This window comes from Jaculus jaculus, chromosome 5, assembly GCF_020740685.1.
Source record: "Jaculus jaculus isolate mJacJac1 chromosome 5, mJacJac1.mat.Y.cur, whole genome shotgun sequence".
Taxonomy (NCBI): Eukaryota; Metazoa; Chordata; class Mammalia; order Rodentia; family Dipodidae; genus Jaculus; species Jaculus jaculus.
This window is the reverse complement of record NC_059106.1, coordinates 74,604,036-74,624,882: the sequence shown is the minus strand read 5'-3', so window position 1 is coordinate 74,624,882 and position 20,847 is coordinate 74,604,036. Positions and strand designations below refer to the sequence as shown.

Sequence of the window (20,847 nt, the reverse complement as noted above, 5' to 3'; positions counted from 1 at the left end):
CACCCACATAAACCAGATGCACAAGGTAACACATGTGTCTGGAGTTCATCTGCAGTGGCTGGAGGCCCTGGCAGGACCATTCTCTTTCTATCTATATATGTCCCCCTCTCTTAAATAAATTATTAATTTCATTAAAAATTAATTTAAGGGCTAGAGAGATGGCTTAGCGGTTAAGCGCTTGCCTGTGAAGCCTAAGGACACCGGTTCAAGGCTCGGTTCCCCAGGTCCCACATTAGCCAGATGCACAAGGGGGCGCACACGTCTGGAGTTCGTTTGCAGAGGCTGGAGGCCCTGGCGTGCCCATTCTCTCTCTCTCCCTCTATCTGTCTTTCTCTCTGTGTCTGTCGCTCTCAAACAAATAAATAAAAAATTTAAAAAAAAAGAATGTCAATAAAAATTAATTTAATAAAAAGAGTGTCCAACAATGGCTACTACCCCCAGAGAAGGAAATGAGGTGGCTAAGGTCACCTTAGGATAATGATTTCTCATTGTGTGTTGTCTTTGGACTTTGAATTTTGGGTCACATGAAAAGGCTATCTTTTCCAAAATGTGAATTTAAATTAAAAAATATATGATATATAGCTGGGCATGGTGACATATGCTTTTAATCCCAGCACTTGGGAGGCAGAGGTAGGAGGATCACTGTGAGTTCAAGGCCACCCTGAGACTACATAGTGAATTCCAGGTCAGCAAGACCCTATCTTGAAAAACCAAATTATATACATACATACATACACACACACATGTATTTATATACATACATACATACATATATATATTAGGAGTTAGAACAGAGGCAGGGTTGGTGATTAGACAGAAAACATTTCACAAACAAGATATTACAGAAGAGGGAAGGGGAAAATATACAAAGCTTCTCCAGACTCAAAACTCCTCTTAGTGTTTTGGAGTCTGAAGCACATATTCCAGAAGACCATCGGATTTCTCCCACTTTTGTCCTTTGCACATTAAACAGCTCTAATTTCTCACAAATCTTGAGGCGGAACAAGGAGCGTCCCAATGTGGACATGACTATTCAGGTTATCAGAAGGGCAAATCCTTGCAGGTAAACAAGAGCACGGTGTTTAAACCACAGTCTCTGAGTAGGCTGATCCAAGCACACAGAACTACAGAGCTGAAGGCTAAGTCTTGGGCCAGTATGATCCCAAGTACAAAGCAAGTGTGGTGTAACGGGTCCTCCATGGGTGATATAGCTGGAATTTCTGCCAGTTTTGCCCTCTGCTAATCATTACATAAGTGCACTAACTGACTTAAGGACTAGCTTGAGGGCTTTGGTGATTGATGACAAAGCAAGCCATAGCATTGCCCCAAAGCCTATCTCCCTCACACTGAAGATACTCCAGTGCTAAGCAGTCCTACACACTGGGGAACCTTGTGCTGAAAAGAATTTAAAACCCCAGAACTAACAGAACGTCTATAGAATAAAAAGAGGAAAACAAAAAGATTAAAAAATGGCTAGAGAGATTGCTTAGTGGTTAAGGCACTTGTCCTGAGAAGCCCAAAGACCCAGGTTCGATTCTTCAGGTCCCACATAAGCCAGATGCACAAGGTGGCACATGCATCCGGAGTTCATCTGCAGTGGCTAAGAGGCTCTGGTGCATCCATTCTCTCTCATCTCTTTCTCTCCCTCTCTGTCTCCAATAAAAATAAAAATAAAGGAAAAGCACCAACTTGTCTATTCTGATACTTAAAATTATATATTTTAAGGATCAATTAATAAAAATAATATTATTCCTCAATAAGATTTACAAAGACTTGTTACCCAAGAGTTATTTTGGAACATTACAGAACTATCAGCTCACAGGTCTGTAATCTAGGCAACATAAATGGATTGAATATTAATATGTGAATATTCATCAAACCCTGTATGATGAGCCAGGCATGGTAGCACATGACTTTAATCCCAGCACTTGGGAAGCAGAGGTAGAAGGATCACTGTGAATTCAAGGCCAGCCTGAGACTACATAGTGAATTCCAGGCCAGCCTGGCAAGAGCAAGACCCTACCTCAAAAAAAAAAAAAAAAAAAAACAACTGTAGGGTGAGTTGTCAATTTTCTGAGGACATGAGAAATATAGTAAACCTAAATCTTGTTAGCCAGGAGTTTTTAAATTCATTCTCCAATTAAATGTATGTTTGGGGTTGGAAAGATGGCTTAGAGGTTAAGGCACTTACTTGCCTGCAAAGCCTAAGGACCCATGTTCGATCTCTCTCTGGATTCCAGTAAGCCAAATGTACAAAGGTGAGGCAAGCGCAAGGTCGCAAATGCACACTAGGTGATGCTAGCATCTGGAGTTCAGTTTCAGTGACTGAGGTCCTGGCACACCAATTCTCTCTGTCTTGCTCACTCACTCTAGCTCTCTCTAAAAAGAACTTATTATTTTATCTATTTACTAGAGAGAGAGAGAGAGAAAGTGTGAGAATGGGCACCAGGGCCTCCAGCCACTGCAAATAACCCCAGATGCATGCACCACCATGTGAATCTGGCTTACATGGGGCCTAGATAATCGAACTAGAGTCCTTGGGCTTTGCAGGCATGTGCCTTAACTGCTAAGCCATCTCTCCAGTCCTAAAAAAAACTTTTTTAAATACATGTTTTATATATACCTACAGATGGAAATATCTCTTCTTTCCATCTTCTAAGAGTTGTCCACATGTTCATTACAAAAACAGAATTATTTTTAAAAGGGGGCTGGAGAAATGGCTCAGTGGTTAAAGGCACTTGCACCTGATGGCCTGGGCTCAACTCCCCAGTACCCATGTAAAGCCAGATGCACAAAGTGGTACATCACTTGCAACAGCAAAAGGCCCTGGCATGCCCACTCTCATTCATTCATATTCTCCCTCTCTTAAATAAATAAATATGATGCTTTTAAAGGAAGAGGAAAGGAACAAGTGAAAGTGGTTAAACAGGTGGAAGGGACCAGATACTTCACAAGCTAGATGAACAGAGGCCTCCACAAATGCCTACTTAACAGAACTGAAAAATAATGAACACAAGGACATCTCATTTTTTCATACTGTAGCAAAAATGTGTTGAAAAGAACTTCTAACTTAGAAACTTTTAGGTTCCAGGAGTTCACAACCAACAACAGTTAGTAAAGTCCACAAGCAAGCAGATACTAGTTCTCATTAAGAATTAATTAATGTTTCATCACCTGATCCCCAGGAAGGCTACTAATAAAAGAGCAATGGAAAATCTGGAGGAAGAAATGGAGAATCAACCTCTCTCTTCTATATGCTATTGGAATCTGGGTAAGTATAAGAAAATTATTGTTAATGGAAGGTGGGATTAAGTCATCAAAATGGCATCTGACCTCCCCAATGAGGCAATGCTCACTCCAGTGGGTTGCTTTACTGTGACTCAGGGGCTGACAACTAAGGACATAAGGGATTTTGAGTCCAACCAAGACACACTCCTAAATTTTAAACCTGCTCTTCTGATGATAGATCTAGCACAAGCCCTAACAAGATTCACTCCACAGCCCGTCAACCTGCTCAAATATCTCTTTGTAGTGAACTCCTGCTGATGTAAAAATTCAGGAGAGAAGCCTGGAAGACCTGCTTTGCTAATGACACATTCCACCTATTGATGGAGGTCAACAATACATTAGTCAGTATCTAAATCAATGCATCATTCCTGTGCCCTCCTTACATAACCTTACTCTAAAGCAAATGGTGATGGAGCATCGATTCAGCATTTACTTCATTCCTCAAAATGAATGCAAGCATATTTAATTTTGTCTGTATATCATATGCCCTATGCTATATGGCAAAAAGCCCTGAAAACCCATAGCATTATGAAGGAATGTAAATGAAAAACAGCCTCCCCCCCCACCCCCAGCAAAATACAGCAGTTTATAACTACAAATGACAAGTTTAACTATTTCTCTAATCACCAGGCTTTTCCATCATATTGGTTGTTAATTATCTTAAGCCATGAACCTTTCAAAGCACATGAAACAAAGACTAAACGATTCTGCCAATGTACAATGATCCCTCCTATTTCATCTTCAGAAGTGTGATCACTGTGGAAGCAAGAAATTCAATGAACTCCTTATTTCCTTTTCTCCCTTCATTCAACGGGTCCTGCACTACAGCCCAGGTCCGGCTAGCTTCTGCCGCCACATGAGGCCTCCAGCACACTCCCCAGGCAGGACCAGGCTGTCTAGAAATCCGCACTGTGTCACTGCATAAGGCAGCTTTCCCAGTGCGCACGTTCTGGGAGAAAGAAGAATTCCACCTAGGCGCTGTCTGATCTCGGGGAAAGGCCTTAAATGACAGAAGGAGTTGCTAACCAAATAGCACGCAGGCAGTCACCTTTAAAAAATCATTTCAACAGTTTTCCTCTCCGTCATCTCACCTTCCTCCTCACATCCTCCCTCCCCCCACCCCACCACAACACACACACACACACACACACACACACACACACACACACACACACGTATACAGATGCACTCCATCCACAAGCTTTGCAAGTGAAAGGCTGCTAGCTCTGGATGGCAGTGGGCCCAAGAAGTCATTCAGAGACTGAAACACAAGTCTCACCTGAGCACACCAGACCACTTCCAACCCTACCCCTACCATATTAACACACACACACACACACACACACACACACACACACACACACAACAGGCTCATCAGCGAGGGTGGCACGCGTTGCCATTTAAAGAGGACCCGGTCATCCTGAGCTCCAGCATCCCCTCCCCAAGCAAGCCATGCCCCATGGCGCGGCCTGACAGCTGGCTCCCCTCACCCGCCGCCCGGGAGCCGCTACCTTTAGACTGGCAGTCCGCACAAAACTTGTTATCTTCCTCCAGCAGCAGGTTGGCCAGGACCGCCTGGTACCTATCCACGTCCTTCACCGACTTGCCCGTCATGGCCAGGGTGCCGGCGGGGGCACAGCGCAACGCGCCCTGCCGGCCCCCCCAAGTCCCTGCCTTAGTCCGACGGTGAGGACACCGGGTCCCCGGCCCAGGCGCACTTCCCGGGGGCGGGGGGGCCCGAGCACTCTTCCCGCCTGGAGCCCCTGCTCAGGTCAGCTCCGTCCGCGCCCCCCACCACTCCGCAGCCCTCGGCGCGGCGCCCCCTGGCGGCCGAGGGCAAGGCCGGGTCCAGCGGAGGCTGCTAGTCCGGGGACTCGGCTCGGGCCAAAGGAGCCCTCGGGCCGGCTGCTGGGTGCCGGACACGGATACGATCCCCCCACCCCGAGCCCTACGGATCTGCCGGTCGTGAGTCCCGCCTCGGTTTCCCTGGCAGCTGCCGGCAGCTCTACCACCACCTCCGCCGCCTACTTCCGGCAGCTCTTCCTCTCCACCTCCACCCAGCCCAACCCGCGCATGCGCCCCGCCCCTCCCGCGGCGCTCAGGGCTCCGACGCCCGGGAACCAATCCGGGGAGAGATGGAGGGCGGGGCTCAGGGGAGGGCGGGGAGAGAGAAAGAGACACGCCCCTCTGCATGTCCTTGGAAAAGAATGAATGGAGCCTGGCTGAAAGGGAATTGAGAGAAGGGGAGGGAAAAGAGTGAAAAATAACAATTAGCATTTACTAAGGTCTTCCCGTGTTTCTAGGCACTGTGCTAAGCGTTCTATATGAATTATCCCAATACTCTTATGAGAAGGGTATTTATTATGCTTACATAACCTGACATAACATTTCCCCAAAGTCCTCCAACTTCATCTTTCCTTCAAGAGATAAATAGAAGAATCCAAACTTTTAACTCAAGTTAAAGAGAGATCACACCCCCCTCAAATTTCAGAGAATTCTGCTCACTTCTAACTTGGAATACCTGCTGCCAATGGTACTCATCAGCTTTCCTCCTTGTGACTATTGTCATCTTTTTAATAAATTGTATTTACTTTTACTTTTATTTATTTATTTATTTATGAGAGAGAGAGAAAGAGGCAGATACAGAAAGAGAGAGAATGGGCGCACCAGGGCTTCTGGCCACTGCAAATGAACTTCAGACACATGTGCAATCTTGTGCATATGGCTTTACATGTATCCTGGGGAATTGAACCCAGGTCCTTAGGCTTTGCAGGTAAGCATCTTAACTACTAAGCCATCTCTCTAATCCCTACTGTCATTTTTTTTTCTTTAATATTTTTATTTCTTTATTTAAGAGAGAGGCAAATAGAGAGAATGGGCGGGCCTCTGGCCACTGCAAACAAACTCCAGACACATGTGCCACCATGGTTTATATGGGTCCTGAGGAATCAAACCTAAGGTCTTAGGCTTCACAGGCAAGTGCCTGAACCACTAAACCATCTCTTGAGTCCCCTGCTGTCATCTTTGAACATTATTCTTCTTAGTGTCTAACAATTTGTTCCTTCTTTCATTCTCTAAGTCTTCATAAAAGAATGCAGCTTTGCAGAATGTTACTGAAGGTTATTAGGAGGAGGATGGATTATAGGATAACACAGGTTGAGCAAGTACATAAAAGTAATTATTGCCTAAGTACATATATTGAGACTGAGTGAAGGAAAAGTGAAGGGAAGGCTAATCAAAGTCTAAAAGGATATTAGTAAATCATATGGAAACCTACTTTTTTGGACAATGGAACATTCAAAAACCATAGATTGTTACTAGAAAATTTTCAGTGCCAGGGATTGGATACCTTCCAGTGAGTTATTGGCCAGTGAGGTCCCTAATACCCCCAAAACATTAAAGGCTATTGCCAAGGCCTTTGGTTTCCCACCAGGAATATATGGTAAGACCCTGTTGCTGAAGACTCCACATACTTGGGCTACAAGGTCACTGAGAAATCCTGCTGGAGCTGAGCTGAAAACCTCTTCCATGTAGACCAGCTGACAGAAAGCTGGAAAAAGCTACACTGCAAGCAATTCAATGAGAGAGAAAGAAATCACCAGTGAAGATACTCAACAGTGGACACTGCAAGCCTTATATTTGGCCAGCCAGGCCAAATGAGCCAATGAGTGCAATAGTGGCATGTCTGTTACGGAGGAAACCAACCGCCCTATAACTGGACTAGAGGCCCACTCCATGGGAGAGAATACATCACTAATACTGAAAACCTACAACAGGGGTAGTCATGAGCCTTGGGGATGTAACATTTGTCTGGCTAAAAGTATATACTATGCTCACCAAACTGCCCAGTGAGCACTTCTCTTAATGTTCATACCCATATATTAATGCTACTCTCACTTTTGGTTAGAGAATCTTCTCTTCAGACAGCAATGACCTTGGGATGACTCAGAAGGCACCATGGTGCTGAGAAGATATGACAGAGAAGTGCCCAGCACTGAAATATCTATCACACCTTCCATGGCTCAGGATCCATTGCAGAAGAGGTGGTAGAAAGAATGCAAGAGCCAAAGGCAGGGTAAGATTCCTTACAACATGCTCCTCCAGACACAAAATGGCCTGGATATCCATGACCTCACAGTGCCTGACACTACCTACAAAGACCATCATAATAGGAAGAAGAATCATGACATCAAAATAAAAAGAAAGACTGATTGAGAGGGGGAGGGGATGTGATGGAGAGTGGAATTTCAAAGAGGAAAGTGGGAGGAGGGAGGGAATTATCATAGGATATTGTTTGCAATTATGGAAGTTGTCAATTAAAAAAATTAAATTTAAAAAAGTGATTATTGCCAGGTGTGGTGGCGCACGCCTTTAATCCCAGCACTCGGGAGGCAGAGGTAGGAGGATCGCCATGAGTTCGAGGCCACCCTGAGACTACATAGTTAATTGCAGGTCAGCTTGGGCCAGAGTGAGACTCTACCTTGAAAAAAAAAAAAGGGATTATTAAATACCATTGTCTAGGGGCTGGGAATGTAGCTCAGTTGGTAGAGTACCCTATCATGCAGGAAGCTCTGGGTTCAATCCACAGTATTGCATAAACTAGATATGGTGACACATCCCTGTAATCCCAGCACTTGGGAGATGGAGGCAGGAGGATCAAAAGTTCAAGGGTAGGGCCAGGCGTGGTGGCTTTTGCTTTTACTCCTGCACTCAAGTGGCAGAGTTAGGAGGATTGCCTCATGAGTTCTAGGCTACCCTGAGAATACACAGTGAATTCCAGGTCAGCCTGGGCTACAGCTAGACCCTATCTTAATTAAAAAGTTCAAGGTCATTCTTGACTACACAGTTTGAGGCCAGAAAGAGCTACATGAAACTGTCTCAAAAAATAAAAATAAAAATTAGGGCTGGAGAGATGCCTCAGCGGTTGAGAGCACTTCTTGTGCAAGCATGAGGGCCTAAGAAACCAAAAGTTCCATCTCCAGAACCCACATAAATATCTGGTCATGGCCACACAGGAATAGAACTCCAGTCCCATAGGGGAGCAGAGACCCAAGGACCATTGGAACTTGTGAAAAAAAAAATGACAAGCTATGGGGTCACTAAGAGACTCAAGCACAAATAAGAATGAATGAAGCGCTGGAAGAGGTTAAAGGTGCTTTCTTGCAAAACCTGATGGTTCAGGTTTGATTTTGCACTATCCATGTAAAGTCAGATTCATAAAGTGTCTGGAGTTAGTTTGCAGTGGCAGGAGGCCCTGGTGCACCCATTCTCTCTCTCTCTCTCTCTCTCTCTCTCTCTCTCTCTCTCTCTCTCTCTTTCTCTCTCTCTCTCCTTCTTTCTCTCTCTCTCTCTCAGATAAATAAAATAAAATAAAACAAAGAATGGGGGCTGGAAAAATGGCTTAATGGTTAAGGCACTTTCCTGTAAAGCCAAAGGACCCAGGTTCAATTCCCCAGTACCCATGTAAAGCCAGATGCACAAGGTGGCACATGCATCTGGAGTTCATTGGCAGTGGCTAGAGGCCCTGGTGTGTCCACCCCACACACACAAATAAATAAAATATTTAAAAAAAAAAAAAAAGAATGTGAAGCCAGGCATGGTGGCATACGCCTTTAATCCCAGCACTCCGGAGGCAGAGGTAGGAGGATTGCCGTGAGTTCGAGGCCACCTTGAGACTACATAGTGAATTAGAGTAGAGCCTGAGCTAGAGTGAAACCCTCCCTTGAAAAAAAAAAAAAAAAACAGATGGAAGAATAACAGAGTGGGGCACCCTATGTTTCCTCTGACCACCACTGCCGAACACACTGGGTATACCACATGGACACATACATGTGCATACACCACACACACACACACACACAGAGATACTTCATTACATACACGCACAAGCAAACTATAAATTAAAAGGATTGTCCAGTTAATCTTGGATTCTTGTGCTAATTGATTATGTCTCTGCTCAAGTCCTCTTCCACACCCCTTCTCTTTGCAAATCTTCCCTCTCCCTTATATGACAAATCTCATTGAACACACTCATCTGCTTAAAAAGCCTTTGGTGAGGGCTGCGGAGATGGCTTAGTGGTTAAGATATTTGCCTATGAAGGTTAAAGATCCAGATTCAATTCCCCAGTACCCATGTAAGCCAGGTGCACAAGGTGGCACATGTGTCTGGAGTTCATTTGCAGTGGCTGGAGGCCCTGGTGTGCCCATTCTTTCTCTGCTTCTACCTTTCTCTCAAATAAATAATTTTTTTTTTAAGTCTTTGTGGGGGAAGCCAGGCATGGTGGCACACACCTTTAATCCCAGCACTCAGGAGGCAGAGGTAGGAGGATCACCATGAGTTCAAGGCCACCCTGAGAATAAAGAGTGAATTCCAGGTCAGCCTGGGCTAGAGTGAAACCCTACCTCAAAAAACAAAACAAATCTTTGGGGGACTAGAAAGATGGCTTAGCAGTTAAGGCGCTTGCCTGTGATGCCTAAGGACTCATGATCAGTCTCTCTCCACATCCCACATAAGCCAGGTGATATAAGCGTCTGGAGTTCGATTGTGGTGGCTGAGGCCATGGCATACCAGTTCTCTTCTCTCTCTCACACTCTATCTCTAAAAGAAGTAAAATAAATAAATAAATAAATATTTTTTAAAAGAGCCAGTGTGGTGGGGCACACCTTTAGTCCCAGCACTTGGGAGGCAGAGGTAGGAGGATCACCATGAGTTCTAGGCCACCCTGAGACAACATAGTTAATTCCAGGTCAGCCTTGACTAGACTGAGACATTACCTCAAAAAAACAAAAAGAAAGAAAAAATTTTTATAAAGGCTTTTGGGCTGAAGAGATGGCATAATGGTTAAGGCATTTGCCTGCAAAGCCAAAGGACCTTGGTTCGATTCCCCAGTATCCATGTAAGCCAGATGGCGAACTCATGCATCTGGAGTTCATTTGCAGTGGCTGGAAGCTCTGGCGTGCCCATTCTCTCTCCTTTTCTCTCTCTCTCTCTCTCTCTCTCTCTCTCTTTCTCAGCCTCTTTCCTTCTCTCAAATAAATAAATAAAAATAAAAATATTTTAAAAAATTTTTAAAAAGGCCTTTGGCCAGGCATGGTGGCACACGCCTTTAATCCCAGCACTTGGGAGGCAGAGGTAGAAGGATTGCCATGAGTTCAAAGCCACCCTGAAACTACATAGTGAATTCCAGGTCAACCTGGGCCAGAGTGAGACCCTACCTTGAAAAAACAAAAAAGGGGGGCCTTTGGTGATTTCCATCACCTATGACAGCTTCTCATATTAAGGGAATTAAGTCACACATACAGCATAAGAGCACATTTCCTGGGCTGAAATCTTCAGTGACAACATTTACTGTTTGTACGACTTTCACAGGTGACCTAATCTCTCTGCACCTCAGTTATTTCATCTGTAAAGTAGATACTACCTGCCTGTTTCACGAGACAGTAGCAAAGCTTAGCAGAGATGATGCCTAGGACATCTTTAGAACAGCTCTTAGCACATAATAAATGATGAACAATTAGTACCTATTGCTAAGTACGGCTAGCTTTTCTACCTTCTAGCCCATGACAGGATTTTATTTCCTACGGTGGAATATGGCCAAGGAGTGGAGCAGAAAGAATGTATTATTTTTGTGCCTGAAGCATTTGTTTACTGCTTTGATATTCCTGATTACCTTTCCTTCAGGCATGGCAGGCATCAAGATTTCAGAAGGTGATTGCTTCATTCGCCTGGATTCTTGAGTACCAGATGAGACTCCTATACTACCCCACCAAGGATAGGTAGCATAAGCAAGAAACAAGCTTTCTTTGTGTTGAGTTACTGAGATTTTTGTTGGTGGTAGGGGTTTAAAATTCTTTATTGATGTCTGTCTGTGTATATGTGTATGCACATACCACTGCAAACTAACACTAGACACACCACCTTTTGGGTCTGGTTTTGTGTGGGTGGCTGGGGAATTGAATCAGGACTGACAGGCTTTGCAAACAAGTACCTGTAACTGTTGAGCCCATTTTCCCAGCTCCCAACTGTTTACTTTTAACCACAGTATAATATAACTGATCCTAAATAAAATGATATATCAAACCCAGGCATAGTGGCACAGGCCTCTTGGGAGGTTCAGACAGGAGAATCACGAGTTTAAGAGCAACCTCAGCTGCATATTGAGTTAGAGGTTAGGTTGGGCTACATAAGACTGTCTCAAAAATTTATTTGTGGACTGGGGAGATGGCTCAGTGGTTAAAGGCACTTGCTTGCAAAGCCTGCTGGCCCAGGGTTCAATCCTCCAGTTGCCCACATTAAGCTAGATGGGTGTGTATTTGGAGCAGCAAGAGATCATGGTGTGTGCAATTTAATTTTTGTGGGGTTTTGTTTGTTTGTTTGTTTTGTTGTTTTTTTGTTTGTTTTTTTGGTTTTGACCTGGAATACACTACGTAATCTCAGGCTGGCCTCACATTCACAGCCATCCATCTACCTATGCTTCCCAGGTCCTGGAATTAAAGGGATGTTTCACCATGCCCAGCTTAAATAATGTTTTGTTTTGTTTTCCAAGGTGGGGTCTTTTTTTTCTAGCCCAGGCTGACCTGGAATTCACTATGTAGTCTCAGGGTGGCTTTGAACTCACAGCCATCCACCTACCTCTGCCTGGAAGTGCTGGGAGGTAGGAGGATCACTATGAGTTTGAGGCCACCCTGAGACTATGTAGTGAATTCCAAGTTAGCCAAGCTAGAGTGAGACCCTACCTTAAAAAAACAAAAAAGTCTCCCCTGTCTTGCAGAAGTTTGAATTGTCCGTCAGCTCTGAAAACATGTCTGAAACCATGTGTGGTGGCTCATGCCTTTAATCCCAGCACTTGAGAGGTTGAGGTAGAAGGATTGCCATATGTTCAAGGCCAGCCTGGGTTACAGAGTAAGTCAGGTTGGTCTGAGCTACAGTGAGATCCTGTCTCAAAAAAGAAAAAGAAAGAAAGAAAAGACGGCTGGTAAGATGGCTTAGTGGTTTGGATGCTTGCCTACGTTTGCCTAGGAAGCCTAAGGACCCAGGTTCAATTTCCCTGTACTCACATAAGCCAGATGCACAAGGTGGCGCATGCATCTGGAGTTCCTTTTGCAGTGGTTGGTTGGAGGCCCTGGTGTGCCCATTCTCTTTATATGTCTGTCTCTTCTCTCTCTCTCTCTTTCCCATTTTCTCTCATAAATAAATTAAATAGCCTGGGCTATTTTTATAAAAAAAAAAAAAAAAGAAGAAGAAGAAGAAGAAGAAATAAAATATAAAAAATAAAAGAAAGCATGCTTACTACATAAGCCAAGTCTATACGCCTTGGCCTACATAGTCCTTCTTTCCCGCTCCAATTCCCCTGTTTCATTTCCACCACCTGCCTCTAGGAAGCATCTTTATTCGTGACTGCTATAGTGCCTGACCTATGATGGAGTCAGGCTTTCTTAGTGGCACTGTTTACTGATACTCACACTGCTTGGCATTCCAGATCAGTAGTCACTGGTCCCTTACAAAGACAGAGAGGCCTCTCCTTAAGTCTGTGTCCCACATTTTTTTTTCATCTGGACCCCAAATGAACCCTTGCTTGTAGGCAGGGTCACACAACTTTTCCTGTGAACATTTTGGCTGGCTTTGGAACCTCTCCCTCCAACACAGGAGTTGAGGTGCAATGCCTGGCAGGAACCGACTTCATGCTGCACCCGTCCACCATCCCCTCATGACAACTCACAGCCCCTGCCTCTACCAAGTTTCTGTGTTCCCTTCTCTGCCCTCATTTCAACCTTTCACAACGGTTCAGCAACACAAATGCTGAGAGAGGAGGCTGGGCTGTCAGTGCCAGGCAGGTCTGAACCCAGATTGGCTCATCACAGGCGCCACCGTGATTTTACTGCATCCTCCCCAGTAGAACGATAGTGGCCGGTAGCATCCACCAGCACTTACATGACGCTTGGCAGTGACACGGGAGAGTGGGTGTCGAGATCGATGGCTCTTGTATTTTCAAGGTCTACAAGAGACTGGACAAGAACACCTGGACAAGGCCCTTTCAGGGACTGTGTGGCATAAATGATAGGACATCACCCCACCCCACAGCATATCATCTCACAATTACACAGCATTCGGGGAAAGACGGGAATTGGAAGTTTTCAGAAAGGAAAAACCAACCGCATAGAGAAGCACCAGGGATCAGAGTGGCACACGGAGTCCTCAGCAGCAACCCTGGAAGCCAGGACATCACGGAGCAGCACCTGCAAGATTCTGAGAGAAAGAGTTGCCAGCCCGGCGTGGCGGCACACGCCTTTCATCCCAGCGCTCAGGAGGCAGAGGGAGGTGATCTCTGTGAGATCACGGCCAGCCTGAGCCTACATAGTGAATTCCAGATCAGCCTGGGTTAGAGCAAGACTCTACCTTGAAAAACCAAAGAAAAGAGTTGCCCACTCAAAATTCTAAGCCAGCCACTCTGTCATTCCAGAAGTGCTGTCGAATAAGCTCCACTTGACTTCAGCTGTCCTCCCGTACTGGCTGTGCTCCATTGTCCCCCACACTCCCTGCCTGCTCTTCATCCTGCTGTGCACTCCAGGGGAGACTGGCTGGTGGGGGACATCAAGCCAGCTGTCTGCACCTCCACCTCTGTGCTCAGCCAATGGTAGGCACAGACAGGAAGTCAGAGCACTGGAGCAGAGAGACATTGAGCGACTTCTTTTCTTTGCTTTCTCTCTGCACTCAGAGCCATTTCCTCCCTCTAGAGGCAGCCAGAGTACCTGTGAGGGTGACCTCTCCCACAGCTGGGATTCCCACAGTGTTCTGTCAGTACCAGCTTTCTGCTAATCTGCCTCAAGGTACAGCATGCTTCTTCTTGGTTTTCAAGGAAGGACTTTTTGTTTTTAGCATTTTTTTAAATTTATTTGAGAGAGAAAGAAAGAATGGGCACACCAGGGCCTCCAGCCACTGCAAACGAACTCCAGATGCATGTGCCACCTTGTGCATCTGGCTTACATGGGTCCTGGAGAATCAAACCTGGGTCTTTTGGCTTTGTAGGGAAACTCTTTAATGGTTAAGCCATCTCTTCAGCCCCCTTCTTGGTTTTCTATAACTTGAACTGTCCTCTGCTGTCCTTCTCACATTGGCCACACACTTCCCATCCTATCTTAGGCAATCCACTTCCCACACATATATTGTTCAAAATGACAGGGTACTCAAGAAAGAGGGAAGCAGTCAGGCATGGTGGCACATGCCTTTAATCCCAGCAGGTTGGAGAATCACTTTGAGGTTGAGGCCAACCTGAGACTACATAGTGAATTTCAGGTCAGCCTGGGCTAGAAGGAGACTCTACATTGAAAAACCAAAAAAATAAAAAGAAAAGAAAAGGAATAGGAAAGCACCAAGCTTAGGAAACAGAGCATGTGAATTAGAGAGATTGCTTAGTGGTTAAGGCACTTGCCAGGCAAAGCCAAAGGACCCAGGTTCAAGTCTCCAGTACCCACATAGAGCCAGATGCACAAGGTGGTGCATGTGTCTGGAGTTCATTTGTTTGCAGTGGCTAGAGGCCCTGGTGTACCCATGTTCTCTCTCTCAAATAAATCAATAAAATATTTTTAAAAAGAAACAGAGCATGCAACATGAAAGCTCTCTCAGTACGATGAAGGCAGTCTCAGCGTGATGGTGGTGCTGTAGAGAGGACCAGCAGAACAGAAGCTCTACAGCCCCAACAGCTGGACAGCGAGTTCCAGTGCAGCCTGGGCTACATAATGCGAGTGTATCTCAAAAAAAAAAAAAAAAAAGGAACATCTTTTCTGTCAGAGGATTAGAAGGTAGTTAATAGATTCTTAGAAAATTAAACCCTTAAGATAGAGCAATTACTTGGCTCCAGAGAAAACAAAAGTTTAACCAGAGGAGAAAATGCCACCAATAAACCCAAAGCTCAGTGATCATTATAATGTCAACATCAGGGGACTGGGGAAATGGCTGCATGGCTAAAGGTGCTTGTTTGCAAAGCCTGCCTGCCCCAGTTCAATTCCCCAGTACCCACCATAAAGCCAGACCCACAAAGTGGTGCATGTGCCTGGAGTTCCTTTGCAGCAGCAAGAGACCTAAACACACCCATCCTTCCCCTATTTCCAAATAAATAAATGAGTAAATTAAAAGGTTAGTATGCTATTACAAACATTGAACAGTAACAAACCATTGTTTCTGAACTTCATCAGGATATCATAGGAGAGGGAGTTTCAGTATAAAGGAATCTGCATCTTCAGTTTTTCGGGACGTAAATAAACAAAAGGGGAGTAAAAATAATGGTAACATAGCTTGTCATTTAGTTAAATTCATAAATTACAGAGAAGGCCAGGCGTGGTGGCACACGCCTTTAATCCCAGCACTTGGGAGGCGGGAGTAGGAGGATCGCCATGAGTTCAAGGCCACCCTGAGGCTACAGAGTGAATTCCAGGTCAGCCTGAGCTACAGTGAGTCCCTACCTCAAAAGAAACCAAAAATTAAAAAAATTAATTACAGAGAAAACCACTACAGTTACCTCAAAGTTAAAGCGATCAGAGTGAACAGAGACAGGACAGCGCATACCTGTCATTATAAACCTTCCAGGTACTTGACTTGGTCACTTGTTTGTTCTTAATTTATGCTTTTAACTTTTAAAAATGTTTTCTTTACTTACTTGAGACAGAGAGAGAAACAGACAAAGTGAGTAAGTATGGACACACCAGGGCCTCTTGACACATGTGCCACCTTGTGTATCTGGCTTCACATGGGTACTGGAGAATTGAACCTAGGCTGTTAGGGTTGGTAAGCAAATGCTTTTAACCACTGAGCCAGCTTTTCAGCCCTGTTGTTTATGTGATACAGGGTCTCATGTATCCCAGGCTGGTTTCATACTCACTATATAGCTAAGGATGATCTTGAACTCCTGCCCTTTCTGCCTTTATCTCCTTAGTGCTGACTAATAAGCATGCATCACCATGTCTGGCTCAAAAAAATGTTTTATGAGTGCTGTATATGCACATGTGGATGCCTGCTCATAAGTTCATGATGTACCTGTATGCAGGTACATGCGTGTGCACATGCATGTGGAGGCCACAGTTGATGTCAAGTTCTTTTTTTTAATATTTAATTTATTTGAGAGAGAGAGAGAAAAAATGGGTGCACCAGGGCCCCTAGTCATTGCACACAAATTCCAGATGGATGTGCCACCTTGTGCATCTGACTTATGTGGGTACTAGAGAATTGAATCTGGGTCCTTAGTCTTCACATGCAAGGGCCTTAACCACTAAGCAATCTTTCCAGTCCCAAGTTCTTCCTCAGTCACTTTCCACCTTATTTTATTTTTTAAAAATATTATTAAATTCATTCATTTGAGAGAGAGAGATGGTCAGATAGAAGGAGAGTGAGAGAGAGAGGACACATGCACACCAGGGCCTCCAGCTGCTGCAAATGAACTCCAGATGCTGGCTTAGGTGGACGCTGGTGAATCAAACCTGGGTCCTTAGGCTTTGCAGGCAAGCACCTTAACGAGTAAGCCATCTCTCCAGCACTTGACCTTATTTCTGAGACAAGGTCTCTCCTTGAATCCAGTGATCATTGATCTAGATAGGTAAATTAGCCAGCAAGCTCTGAGAACCCTCCTGACTCTATCTCCCTAGCACTGAGATTACTCCATCACACCTGGCTGTTATGTGGGTGCTGGGGATCCAAAGCCAGGTCCTCATGCTTACACAGCAAGCATTTAACACCCTGAGCTATCTCCCCAGCCACTCAACACCCCACACAATTTTTTTGTTTTTCTTTTTTTTTTAATTATATTTGGTTTATTTGTTTATTTATTTGAGGGTGACAGACAGGAGAGAGGGAGAGGGGCGAGGATGGGCACAACAGGGCTTCCACCCACTGCAAATGAACACCAGATATGTGCACCCCTTGTGCATCTGGCTAACGTGGGTCCTGGGGAATCAAGCCTCAAACTGGGGTCCTTAGGCTTCACAGGCAAGCGCATAACCACTAAGCCATCTCTCCAGCCCATTTTGTTGTTGTTGTTTTTCAAGATAGTGTCTTGCTCTAGCCCAGGCTGACCTGAAATTCACTATGTAGTCTCAGGGCAGCTTTGAACTCACGGTGCTGGCCGGGCACAATTTTTTTTTTCCTTTTCTAAAATTAATTTATTTTTTATTAACAACTTTCATGATTGTAAACAATATCCCATGGCATTTTCCTCCCTCCCCCTACTTTCCCCTTTGAAATTCCACTTTCCATCATATCCCCTCCCCCTCTCAATCAGTCTCTCTTTTATTTTGATGTCATGATCTTTTACCTCCTGTTAGGATGGTCTTGTGTAGTGTCAGGCACGGTGGGGCCATGGATATCCAGGCCATTTTGCCGGCACAACTTTTAAAAAATATTTCTTTTCTTTCCAAAATACTTTTTATTAACAACTTCCATGATTATAAAAAATATCCCATGGTAATGCCCTCCCTCCCCCATTTCCCCTTTGAAACTCCATTCTCTGTCATATCCCCCTCCCCCTCTCAGTCTCTCTTTTATTTTTATGTCATGATTTTTTCCTTCTATTATGATGGTCTTGTGTAGGTAGTGTCAGGCACTGTGAGGTCATGGATATTCAGGCCATTTTGTGTCTCAGGGGAGCATGTTGTAAGGAGTCCTACCCTTCCTTAAAAAATATTCTTATTTACTTATTTGTGAAAGAGAGAATATGGACATGCCAGAGCTCCTTTCTGCTGCAAACAAATTCCAGATACATGTGCCAATTTGTGCATCTGGCTTTATGTGGGTTCTGGGGAACTGAACCCCAGCCGTCAGGCTTTACAAGCAAGTGCCTTTAATTGCTAAGCATCTTCCCAGCCCATATACAATTTTTTTTTTAGTTGACCTAATATAACCCTTCTGGATCAATACCCAAGGACTCTGAGATAGTTCAAAACATTTCCTGCTAAAAGCCAGGCATGGTGGTGCATCCTGTAAACTGGCACTGCAGACACAGGAAGACTAAGTGTTCACTGCATAGTGAGTTACAGGCCAGCCTCAGTGCATCTGGAGACTCTGTCTAAAGAAAAAAAATAAATAAATAAAATAAAATCCCAGCACTGAGAAGCTGAGGTAGGAGGGTCACTCTGAGTTTGGGGCCACCCTGGAGCTACAGAGTAAATTCCAGGTTAGCCTGCATTAGTGTGGAACCCTACCCTCCTTCCAAAAATTAAATAAATAAATAAATAAATAAATAAATAAATAAATAAATAAATAAATAAATAAGACACACACACAAAAACATAATGATCTTGTTAAACCGATTTACCTTTGACACCAAGTCAACTAGGGTAAGCATCCTTTTGGAAACCATGCCCCTTAGCCCCCCATCTCCTCCACAAAGTCTTGCTCTCAGTAAATTCAAATCCTTTTGAATGCGAGTTATAAGGAAGCTTGATTGGGCTTAAACTAATAGTGGTTTATTTACACACTGAGCAGGAAATCCAGAGATGGAGACTTGGCTCCACTCCCTACAAGGCCACCGACACCAGGACTGTCACCCTGCACTGCCATGTTTATGAGCAGTGGTTTTCAAGCGTGGTCCCCAGGCAGGCAGCAGCAGTATCCCCTGGGAACGGGTCAGCAATGCAGGTGCTCACAACTGCTCTAGACCTATGAATCAGACCCCGGAAGGTAAGGCCCGGGTTTAAAGAAACCTTTTGGGGCTGGAGAGATGGCTTAGCGATTAAAGGCATTTGCCGGTGAAGCCAAAGGACCCAGGTTTGATTCCATAGGGGGCCACTTGTAAACCAGATGCACAAGGTAGTGCATGCATCTAGAGTTCATTTGCAGCGAGCGGCTAAAGGCCCTGGTGCGCCCATTCTCTCTGGGTCTCGCCAGTAAATAAAGCAAATTAAAATTTTTGTTTTGTTTTGTTTTTCGAGGTAGGGTCTCGCTCTGGTCCAGGCTGACCTGGAATTAACTGTGTCATCTCAGTCTGGCCTTGAACTCATGGTAATCCTACCTCTGCCTCCCGAGCGCTGGGATTAAAGGCGTGCGCCACCACGCCCGGCTAAAAAAAAGAAAATTTTAAGGCGGGCGGAAGCCACGCCGGCAGCCACCCGCTGTCGGCCCCGCTCTGTCGCTCACGGCCCTCTTCCCCCGCGTGCCGCCGCCAGGCTCCCGGGAGTGAGCGCTCCGGGCCCGCGGTTCCTGCTCCCGGGCGGCCGTTGTCCCACCTCCGCCGCGGCGCTGATGTCCACGGTGACGGGCCAGGGCCAGTCGGCGGCCGGCGTGGAGGGCGGTGCTCCGCCGCGTCCGCTTCGAGAACCTGGTGGCCGGGTGAGCGGCGGCGTCTAGTCCAACCTCGCGCTGCACCCGCTCGACCTCGGGAAGATGCCACCGAGTCACGGAAGACAGGCAGAGCTGAACAGTTACAGCCAGCCTTGTGTCAGCTTGTGTCAGCTGCTGAAGCTGCAGCCATGACCTTGTGCATTGCAAACCCATTGCGGGTGACAAAAACTCGCCTTATGTTACAGTGTAGTGGTGTTGCTGAGCTACCACAGCAACAGTATAAAGGAATGTTCAATACACTTGCGAAAATATGTTAAGTACGAAGGTCTGTGTGGAGTATACAAGGGATTTGTTCCTGGGCTGTCTGGCACATCTCATGGTGCCCTTCAGTTTATGGCTTATGAGTTACCGAAGGTGCAGTACAACCAGCATATCAGCAGATTGCCTGATGCTCAGCTGAGCACACCAGAATATATCTCTGTGCCGCGCTATCCAAAATATTTGCCGTAGCTGCAACATACCCCTACCAAGTTCTGAGAGCCGGTCTCCAGCATCAGCACGTGATTTACCGTGTAACGGAGGTGATCTCAAAGACAAGGGGAAAGAGGGCATCAGTAGATTTTACAAAGCGATTGCCCCCAGTCTGGTTAGAGTGACTCCAGCCTCTGTATTACCTTTGTGGTATATGAAAACGTCTCACAGTTTTTACTCAACCCTAGAGAAAAGAAAGTAAGCTAAAAGAAGGTAAGTCCAGTGTATCTGCCCAAGGCAGCAAGAAGTTCCTTTGTGTCTGAGACCCAAAACTCAGAAGACTACTGCACAGCAATGTGGCTCATAATCAAAATTTGTCGTCATCATCATCGCCAAGGAACTGCTAAGTCTTTGCAACGTTTTCAATTAGGCTTCTTCACATGTGAGAGCTTGGTTACCTGTGCCTATAATAGCTACTGTCGACGTGTTAAAACTGAGAGCAACAATTTATAATAGCTGGGAAATGGAACCAGCCTAGATGTCCCTCAACTGATGAGTGGATAATGAAGATGTGGCACATTTATACAATGGAGTTCTACTCAGCGATAAAGAAAAATGAAGTTATGAAATTTGCAGGAAAATGGATGGATCTGGAAAGGATTACACTAAGTGAGGTAACCCAGGCCCAGAAAGCCAAGCGCCACATGTTCTCTCTCATATGTGGATCCTAGCTACAGATTGGGCTTCTGCGTGAGAAGGAAAATACTTAGTAGCAGAGGCCAGTAAGGTAAAAAGGAGACATAAACGGAAGAGAAAGGAAGGGA

The 20,847-nt window shown here is 45.2% G+C and overlaps 1 protein-coding gene and 1 pseudogene across 2 annotated transcripts in view; one reads left to right on the top strand and one right to left on the bottom strand.

Moving 5' to 3' along the window:
* Window positions 1-5,042, bottom strand: part of Smap2 (small ArfGAP2) — a 79,889-nt gene extending 74,847 nt beyond the window's left edge. Inside the window, exon 1 of one of the 2 annotated variants that reach the window (XM_045151009.1) lies at window positions 4,800-5,042. In XM_045151009.1, the coding sequence (XP_045006944.1) occupies window positions 4,800-4,902 (103 nt within the window). In that variant the 5' untranslated portion in view covers window positions 4,903-5,042. The remainder of the gene's footprint in view (window positions 1-4,799) is intronic. The other variant, XM_045151008.1, reaches the window with a different exon arrangement.
* On the top strand, window positions 4,901-20,290 carry LOC123460670 (annotated as a pseudogene).
* Window positions 20,291-20,847: the final 557 nt, after the last annotated feature.